General features: G+C 37.1%; 1 protein-coding gene across 1 annotated transcript; it reads left to right on the top strand.

Annotated features, from left to right (window-relative positions):
- The first annotated feature begins 1,062 nt into the window (after window positions 1-1,062).
- On the top strand, window positions 1,063-9,597 carry LOC134570596 (keratin, type II cytoskeletal 7-like). The gene is made up of 9 exons (XM_063428524.1): window positions 1,063-1,587; window positions 2,161-2,375; window positions 3,961-4,021; window positions 5,137-5,232; window positions 5,507-5,671; window positions 6,005-6,130; window positions 7,569-7,789; window positions 8,228-8,262; window positions 8,503-9,597. Exons 1-9 carry the CDS (start codon window positions 1,138-1,140, stop codon window positions 8,709-8,711), a joined length of 1,578 nt encoding a protein of 525 aa, XP_063284594.1. The 5' UTR covers window positions 1,063-1,137; the 3' UTR covers window positions 8,712-9,597.
- Window positions 9,598-10,061: the final 464 nt, after the last annotated feature.

The following is a 10,061-nucleotide window of genomic DNA, read 5'->3' as shown; positions in this document are numbered from 1 at the left end:
ATAAATAGGAAAATATACATGTGTATGTGTCGGTGTATTTGTGAGTGTGCATGAATGTGTGTGTCTGTGTTCTACACAAGTTTGAATGAATATAACTGATGCCCTGGTACACATGATTGATATTAAATATCACCAAGACTGCAGGCTAACAGGCCAAAATAAAATAATAAAAAATATAGCAACCATCAGATTAAACAATAACAAAAAAAAAAGCAAACAAAAAAAACACCACATTAAGCAAAGCAGTCATGAAAAACATATATCAATATATATATAGTACCTCAGTAAATATAGATAGATATGTATATATATATATATATATATATATAGAGAGAGAGAGAGAGAGAGAGAGAGCATAAAATAAATACAGCAGATTCAATAAAAATGTATAGACATAATTTTAGAGGTGATTTATGTTTAAGTTGAAAATGATGGTATAGTTTAGTGGCCATGCATGATTTAGTGCACTGATGTGCCTCTTTCTGCTACTACACAAACATGTAAGAATCACAGCATGAACTTTGAGTTTGCATGGGAAAATGGAAAGCCTTTAATCTATCAACGAATTGTAAATTCTTTTAAACTTTATCTGTGTGTGAGTCATGAGTCATAACTGCAATGTACAGTGCTCTTTGATGGGATGATCACCGTTGTTTAACCACTTCAGTGCTCAGTCAGTACACAACTTGCAAAAGCAAAAAAAAGGATTATAGTTCATATGAAAAAGATTTTTTTTTTAAAACAGGTGCATCTGAATCCCAGTGTTTTTGGGGCTTGTTGTTAAAAAACCTGATTCATGATAAAATGTAACAATATATGAATGCAGTGAAAGGCACTGATCCCATGTACTAACCAGACACACACTGGTCAGTAAAAGTGCAGTGGGATGGGACATGTCTCTATTCAGGAGGTAGGATACAGCCAGTATTGAGCTACAGCCAGGTAACTGTAGATGGCTTGGGGCCAGACACACCCAGCTGTGACAAGGAGTAAGCTGATCCCTCAGCCACTGCCTCCAGCCATAGCCCAGTTTGCAACCCATATAAAGAGGGAGCTACAGCCTGATCACAGCCACTGGAACCCTCTCTCAGAACAGAAGCACCAAGTTCTCTCTCTTTCATCTCCTACAGTTGCACCATGTCTAAGAGATTCAGTGCCTTCTCTGCTGCCCCCCAGGGAAACAGCGTTAGTTCTGTTAGAATCAGCAAGACCTTTTCCTCAGGTGGAGGTGGATCAGCATATGGAAGGCAAGGGGGTTTCAGCAGCTCTAGCCTGTCCAACCTTGGGTCAGTGAGGAAGAGCAATGCCTACTCAGTATCTAGCAGCAGGGCAGGCCTTGGTGGTGGCTCTGGTCTTGGTGGTGGGTATGGTGGTGGGTCTGGATTCGGTGGTGGATCTGGATTCGGTGGTGGGCTAGGTTTTGGAGGTGGCCAGGTAGCCTCACAAGGAATCCATGAAGTCACCGTCAACCAGAGTCTGCTGGCCCCACTGAACCTGGAATTTGACCATCAAATCCAGGATGTCCGAAAGGAGGAGAGGGAGCAGATCAAGACCCTAAACAACAAGTTTGCCTCTTTCATTGACAAGGTGAGCAAAATGGATAAGCATTTACAAAATTCCATTGTATTTCTTTATTGGCAATTATTTATATCTGCAGCAACAGGAGATAGGCAGTTAATGCAAACATTATGCTTATAGCCCTAAGATGATTACTGGGCCATGGCTGTAAAACTGATACAGATGTTGGGAAAAGTGACAATGTGGCTACATGTTGATTGTGTTACTTTGTTAATGTAGTAAAGTGTTAGAACTCAATGAAAAGTGACAATGTGGCTACATGTTGATTGTGTTACTTTGTTAATGTAGTAAAGTGTTAGAACTCAATGAAACCAGTAATGTAAACGCTATTGCTCAAAACGAACTTTTTATTAACTGTTTAGATATCAAATGATATATCACTCTCACTATACTGGATGTACTTTGTAAAAAGGTTTTTCTTATCTGCATAGTGTGTCCTTTAGTTCATCCTTGTAAAGATGTGCAAGTAACTGAATTACAAGTTTTGACAAGTAGCCTCAAGGGATACAAATCAGGTGTGCACCTCTGTGACAATTAAAAATAAGTATGCATTATACTTACATTTATTTAAACTTGTAACAGGTCAGATTCCTAGAACAGCAAAACAAGGTACTGGAGACAAAATGGGATCTCCTACAAAACCAGAAATCTTCCAAAGCAGCTAGTAACATTGGCCCCATGTTTGAAGCTTACATCAGCAACCTGAGAAGGCAGCTGGACTCACTGGGAAATGACAAAAACAAACTGGATGGTGAACTAAGGAACATGCAAGACTCAGTGGAAGACTTCAAGAACAAGTAAGTCATTCAATGATTAACAATGATTAATAATCCAAAACTATAGGCTCGAGTCTCCCATTTTGTCTAGCGGCTCCCAGGAATAAATTGTACAAATATTAGGCAGCCTTAACCCTCTGAGTGCCAGAGAATTATGCAACTCATTTGGGTGTGCAAGCATATAGTATACCCCATTGATTAGAAGGTCTACTTGTACTTTGCTTCATGGTTACTTTTTTAGATACATTCCCCCATTGAAAAATGTAAAATGCTGGAGAAAAAAATTGGTATAGAACTTCAAATCAGTTGTTATTTAAAAAAAAAATAAAAAAAAAAAATTGTCACAAAATGGGGCTGTGCCACACCCTTATAGGATAGGTGAAATGCAAGGGAGGAGGGGGGTGGGGAGGAATTGCACAAAGACTTCAGTGGCCAACTTGACAGGAACTAAGGCAAACAATGTAGATAAACCATGGGTGTGTCCCTTCCAGACAAGTCAATAGCAGGTAATCTATACCAAGGGAAAAAGAGAGGTCCAGCACTGCAGGAACAAAAGGGGCTTGGCAGGGATACATAGCTAAGATCCTCAGAGCGAAACCATTACTGTTTTTTTTACCACATTCACACCCACACAGTAAAACAAAACATACAAACAAACAAACCAAAAAAGCAATACAATACTACACGTACATATATAGTTCTTCTGGATGGATTAAATGTAATATGAGCATGCCCCTCACACAGTATCCGATATACGTATTATTGTTCACAGTATTTACCTACATTTTTAGCAGAATTCTACCATGAACATAAGTACACGCATGTATATAATAATATCCCACGGGCACTGATACCCAGAAATATATATCGTTCATAAGGCAAAAATATTTTATCACTCAGTACCACCAGGGCCGCTGGTGGGTTTTTTATTTTAGTGACATAATATTATTTAACCGCTTTATTTGTAGTTTACTTACTAAACAGTGAATTGTGATTTATTTATTTTTTTATTGTTTTTATCAAGACTCAAATAGTCAATATGGGCATGTAGCTAAGTTGGACATTTTTTTCCCCAAGTCTGCACTTTTGCTCAGAATTAGCAAAATGGCTAAATCCACTTCTATCTAAAGATCTCACCACGAGCTCTTTTCTTTTAAAAAAATGTTTTCCTTAATTGTTCCTAAACAGTTTCTTAACTGCAAATACGATATTTATACAAAATAAATGATTCGCTGTATCTCTGGATCAGTGAACAATGCTATTGCTTCTAGAGGTGCTAAAGTTGTATAGTAACCTATGCTGGGTCAAACAGAGATCAGATCTAAACGCAACAGCTTCCACTTATATTGATTTGAATAATGCCTAGTTCTGCTGGTTTCTGGAAATCTTAAGGTTATATTACAGTCTATTGCAGATGTTGGTTCACTAAAATGAACACAAAAGAAGAGTGTGTGTTTAGGCAGGGAAAGAAATACCTGTCGTCCTGGTTTCCGGAGGAGATTATACAACAATGAATAGAACGCAAGCACAGATAGACTTTGTTTTGCACTGGAAATCCTTCCTGCCAAATACACTGACAATGTCTTTCCATTCTCCCTCCCTGCAGGTATGAGGATGAAATCAACAAGCGCACTGGAGCTGAGAACGAGTTCGTAGTCCTGAAGAAGGTGAGGTGTTTATTAGATTAAATAAACTGTTATTAATAAGCAATAGGGAATGAGTGATAGAACCCAGTGTATATTCTACACATTCTCTAGAATGTATTCATTATGGTGAACCATACATCCTATTCAAACCCCAATCTGTCCTGAATTCAGTGGGACAGTCCCTAATGCAAGCCCACCATCACTGGTTTGTTATCCGATGTCCCACGTCTGGGAATGCATGAGGAGCATCATTTATAAGTGCAGTGTGAGTGCATAATGAGATGCAATCTGACTGAAAACAACAATCTTGGAACATTTCTACTCATACAGAGCATGTCATAAACTCTCTGCCCATGGGTTTCACTCAGGGGAGTTGGATAGCATGACGACCAGTCAGCCTGACACACCCCTTTTTTGGGAAGTCATACCCCTTCATCACCATTTACACTCATTTCATAATGACAGGGTCTCTACAGGACCACCAACCCTTTCTGTCCATCTTTCATTCATCCAAACGGTGAAACATTTTCTAAATTAAAAATTCAGGCTAAGATATGCCGTGACTATGGCCAGGTTGAATAATTTTTCCGAAACATCTACTTGGCCTCAATTTGCCAACTTGGTGTTAAAACCACTACAATTCACTTTTCAATGTACAATCCCTTGTAATATTATACATATAACTATCCATAGAATAGCATCACAATTTGTAGATTTATAATAATTTAGGCACTGTCTCTTCCACTTTTCATAAAATAGTAGATATAAATAAAAATACAGCAAACAGAAGAGTGGGGGTAATTTCCTAACAGTGAACACTTAACCATAGATACCAATGGAATGTTCTATTTATTTACATGTTTATTCAGAAGGTTTCTTTTGTGATACTTTTATAAAAGATTCTCACCCATTGCACATATCAACTCATTTTTAATACTAAGGTCAATTGTTGCAATATTTGAAGTCATTCTAAAGACCACAAACTGAGCTGCAGAGAGAGAAACAGCCGATTGTCATTATTTAAGTTCAATTCTAACGTGAACGACAGCATAAAGTCTAGTTAATAAAGTATAACACAGCTTCATATTTATTGTGAAAACAATGTATGCATGAATGGCCTCTTTGCTCTTTCATAGGATGTCGATGCTGCCTACATGAACAAGGTGGAGCTGGAGGCTAAGGTGGATGGTCTGACAGATGAGATCAACTTCTTGAGAGCTTTGTATGAAGCAGTAAGTCACATTTTTATTCTGGAACAGAGCTCTTGTGGGGCATATGTAACTTACGACAGGTGCGATAGGAGAGGCCTCATATTACATGGTATATATGCCAAATAAACAAATGCTAGATTTGTGGAGTATTCTTTATTTTAAAAAAACAAAACAAAAAACATTGTATTTGCATATTCTTCGCCCTGTTCTAATGTTTAAATACTCACGTGCTCACATGCAGGATAGTTTGTGTCGTTGTAACCAAATCATACTTAAATATATTGTTTCTTTGTAGGAATTAAATGATTTGCAGGCAAAGATCCAGGACACCTCGGTTGTCCTCTCCATGGATAACAACCGCGCTTTGGACCTAGATGGCATCATTGCTGAAGTCAAATCTCAGTATGAAGATATTGCCAACAAGAGCCGTATAGAGGCGGAAAATACGTACCAAAGTAAGGTAAATATCATCCTAGCACCGCAGAAAAGAAACATGCTTTCGACTCTTTCTGAATAAATCTGCTGCCAGACAGGATCCTCTCTGGTAAATGACATAATCAATTCGAATCTGTACATTATCTGGACTGGAGGTGTCTGCTGGCTGCATGTAAGTCACATGCTTCCCCGTGGAAAGTATTTCACTTGATCCCGGAGTTGACATTTTACTTTCAAATTTTTTTTTGAAATAATATTTTTAGACTAAAATTTTTTTAAGGCATTATGTATGGTAATTCATCAATTAAATAATTGATAAAAATCATATTTATTTATTTTTTTTGGTCTCTCTCTACAGTTCCAGGAGCTGCAAGCCAGTGCAGGCAAACATGGAGATGATCTACGCAACACAAAGGCTGAGATCTCCGACTTGAATCGTGCAATCCAGAGGCTGCAGGCTGAGATTGAAAATGTTAAAGCCCAGGTACTATTCTGTCTCATTTTCCATAGTTTACACTCCATATTAGTAGACCAAAGGGCATTTATCATCTGTAAATAGTTGCAAATAAAGCTTGCCAATCAAGTGAGCAGCTCTTTTAGCTCCAGGAAAATGTGGAGGGGATACATTCAAATTAGGCTGCTTCAGATTGTTCTTGTACACCGATTAATTTTAGCAAACTAATTTGCGTAGATTCCATGCATGGGATTTACAAATTCTCACAATGTCCCATTTCTGCTCCAAAAACTCAATCTGTTATGTATCGGTATATTAGGTTTAACTTTTTGGCAGTTTAGTAAAGTACAAGATGATATTAATTACATGCAAGACTGCATTGGTGACATATTTCAGTGGACGAGTAGCATTCAACTAAAGCATTGTATTTATAACATGCAGATCACAAGTGCTCACTATTACTTAGTATTACATTTGACTGAAATTATGCTTGATAAATAATACCGTTTAGTACTGATGAATACTTACATTTAAACAGTGCATTTAAAATGTTACTACTTCTGCATTGACTAAATAAGAGATCTTATTTTTGACAAGTGAGCTACCCACAAAGTTACTATGACAAAATACTCAGAGTGTAGCTTTTCAATTTATTATAACAGTTTAAGGCAGGTGCAACCACAAATGATTTAATATTGCCTGGAAGGAACATACAGCAAGCGGCATTCATTGGGATTACTTATCATTCAATGTTTCCTTTGAAAAATCTGGTTTGAGGGCAGGGAGCGGATGAATGAATCATGGTGTGATCAGCTGCCGCTTTTAAATAATGCAGGTGATAAAACCTTCTATCAACTTAGAAAGAGCAAGAATTCTCTGTTTATTTACATCGTTTTGTGCTGTGCTGATATTAGCAAAACATTCTATTGTGGACTAATTTCCACAGGACAATGAAAAATTAACTTCTTAATCCAAAACCAATAACAGCATAACTAACACAATTCTGTTCTGTTGCATATCTTGTGGTTTTAGAGAGTCCATAAAAGATTTAGCAACTTATTCCTCAAAAAATGATTTTTGGTGCCCATTGTACAGCGCTACAGAATTTGTTGGCGCTATATAAATAATAAAATAATAATAATAATAATAATAATAAACAACAAAACTTAAATTTGTGTCAAAGCAATTCATCTCTTCTATTAAACTTGAAAACTAAACTATAACTAGATATCTTTATAACTCTGTAAATGTAAAATCCCTCTTAAATGAAAATTGCTTGAAAAGTCACAAATATTTTCATCTAGGATCCCTACATTATTTTAAAATAAAAAAATTAAACAACGATAGACTATTAAAATTTGGCACAATTGCAAAGTGGATTTTTTTTCTTGATTGTACTCATGGAAATCAGCTATGCTTGTATTATCGAAACAATGGAAAATGCATTTCTCTTCTTCTTTTCTCTTAGCGTGCCAAACTGGAAGCCCAGATTGCTGAAGCTGAGGAGCGCGGTGAATTGGCATTGAAAGATGCCCGGGAGAAATTGGCTGAATTGGAAGCTGCTCTGCAGAAGGCCAAGCAGGACATGGCGCGCCAGCTCAGAGAATACCAGGAGCTGATGAATGTGAAATTGGCTTTGGATATTGAAATTGCCACCTACAGGAAACTCTTGGAAGGAGAAGAAAGCAGGTAAAATTTGGGAAACCTTTTCATTAATCCAAACGGTTAAGTCAACTTTTCATCATTTTGAGGTCAATGAAATGAGTATCAAAAATCTTTTGGTAAATAGTAATATTTTGTGATTTGTTGTAAAGGACAAACCTCATAATCCTAGAGTTAAATATAGCAATTTAAGAAAAATGACCCCATTATGACTTTGATCATATTTGGTAATATCATCATTGGGGTGAAATGGGTTAGTCAGTAATTTTAGATGTTCTATTTTAGAATTTCCCCATCATGGCATTGGTGTTAAACATTTCTGTTTATGTAAGAGACTACATAGGATAGCACAGGCTTTTTAAAAAAAAATAATAATAATCAGGTTGGCTTAGTTACCTTCATCCTCATAGTAACTGGTCATTAATGTAGACATATCTGACATCTATTTATTTTCTTTTATTTCAGACTTTCTGGTGAAAATGTCAGCGCTGTCACTATGTGTAAGTATCATACTTTAGTTGCTTGATATTGGACATCAGTCTTTCATGTGAATGCTTTAATATATAACATAATTTTTTTTGTCTGTTCATAAGAAAAAAACAAATTTAACTTATTTTGTACAGGGGAGAAACAATGTGTTAAGTGCCTCATATTACTAGAGTTATTATGAAAGTGTGTGTGTGTGTGTTGTTGTTTTTTTTATAAATTGCACAAAACTAAGCTCTTTTAATCTTCTGCAGCTGTGGTAAACTCCAGCTCTGGAGGTAGCGGCGGTAGCAGTGGATTTGGTGGCTATGGAGGTGTATCAAGCAGTTATGGCGGTGGAAGTGGAAGCTACGGAGGAGGATCTGGCTATGGCAGCTCTGCCAAATACGGCAGTGGTGGATCATCCGGTGTGAAATCTTATTCCGTGACAACCACATCATCCAGCAGAAGTTCTAGATACTAAGAAATCCCTGTATCTACTGTTCAATGACAGTTCTAGCTCTAACCATGTCTCTTAGCATTTGTTGCCTATGTTATAAACCTACCACAAATAAAAAAAAAATCTCTTTTATTTGAGTGTTTTTGCCATACCTAGACATCATATGACCTGTCTAGTAAATTGATGTTGGCTTAGGTTTCATTATCACAAAAGTTCTTGAAGCTGTCCACAAAAATCTTAGTTACTGATAACAGGTGCATTTGACATGTGCTTAGATGCTGACATTGTCAAAAAGCAGTGCTTCTCTCTCTCTGCCTGTCCTTGCAGTTTTCTCCTGTGCTTCTCCTTACTGCTCCTTAAATGCATGCTCTCCTTGAGCTTGTCACCAGTGGTCTTGGGAACACCTAGTGGTGATTGCAAGACAAAGCTTGGTGCCCTTTCTTACATATAATTCCCCCAAAATACCATTGAAAATGTTTCATTAAAAACCCGTAGAGTCAATTTGGTCAATACACCATGGGAATGTGCAGATCCCCAAAAAACTAAATTTAACAGTATTTGTGGGTGGAATTTTTATATTTGTATTTTTTCCTTGTTGCTAAGTGACTCTCAACAATTGTATATATCAATAGAGATATATGGTGCTAATATGACCCACCAGGAAAGATCACAAAGTCTCTGACACTACTGAATTTGCCAGGCAGCAAGTTATTTTGGAATTTTACGAACGCTTTTTACTAAAGTAGGTACCTGCATCTAGAAACAACCCTCTGTAAGAAAGCATTCTTTTTTGGTTTCCACTCTGTAATATTGTCTGTATTAGTTGGTGGAAGTCTTCTGACTTTGTGAGAAGGGATTGTATGTTTGCTGTGAAAACATGAAGCATTTTAAATAAAATTCCTTCAATCTATTTGTTCTGTTTTAGTTTTGTATTCATCCCAAAATATGAAGTAGGACTACCCTAGGTAACTACTGGTTATACTATATATTATTTACAATTATTTTTTAGCATGTTAAAGCAGATCTGTAACTGTCTGGGGCCTTTGTATAATTTGCAAAGACCCCCAACAGTCACTTTGCGGCTGGGGATCCGATGGTTGGGGGGTGAGGGAGGCAGGTCATGGCGAGTTTAACTTACAAGAACCTGTTTCTCGCAGGTACTGCTATGCTCTACCATGTGCACCTCTTAATGCATGCATGCGCAAGAGTATAGCATCAAGGTCTATGGAGGCTCCTGTGACACTGTGGGATCCTCCATAAAAACAGCTTAATTTCCCTACAAACCTCACTGGTGATGATTGGTAAAATTCCAAAACATTCAGTCAGGAAGTATTTCATAAAGATTCTATTTATATAAAGTTCTTATTTTGAAGA

The sequence above is a fragment of the Pelobates fuscus genome, chromosome 1 (genome assembly GCF_036172605.1).
Source record: "Pelobates fuscus isolate aPelFus1 chromosome 1, aPelFus1.pri, whole genome shotgun sequence".
Lineage (NCBI taxonomy): Eukaryota > Metazoa > Chordata > Amphibia > Anura > Pelobatidae > Pelobates > Pelobates fuscus.
This window is presented reverse-complemented; position numbering and strand designations above follow the sequence as displayed.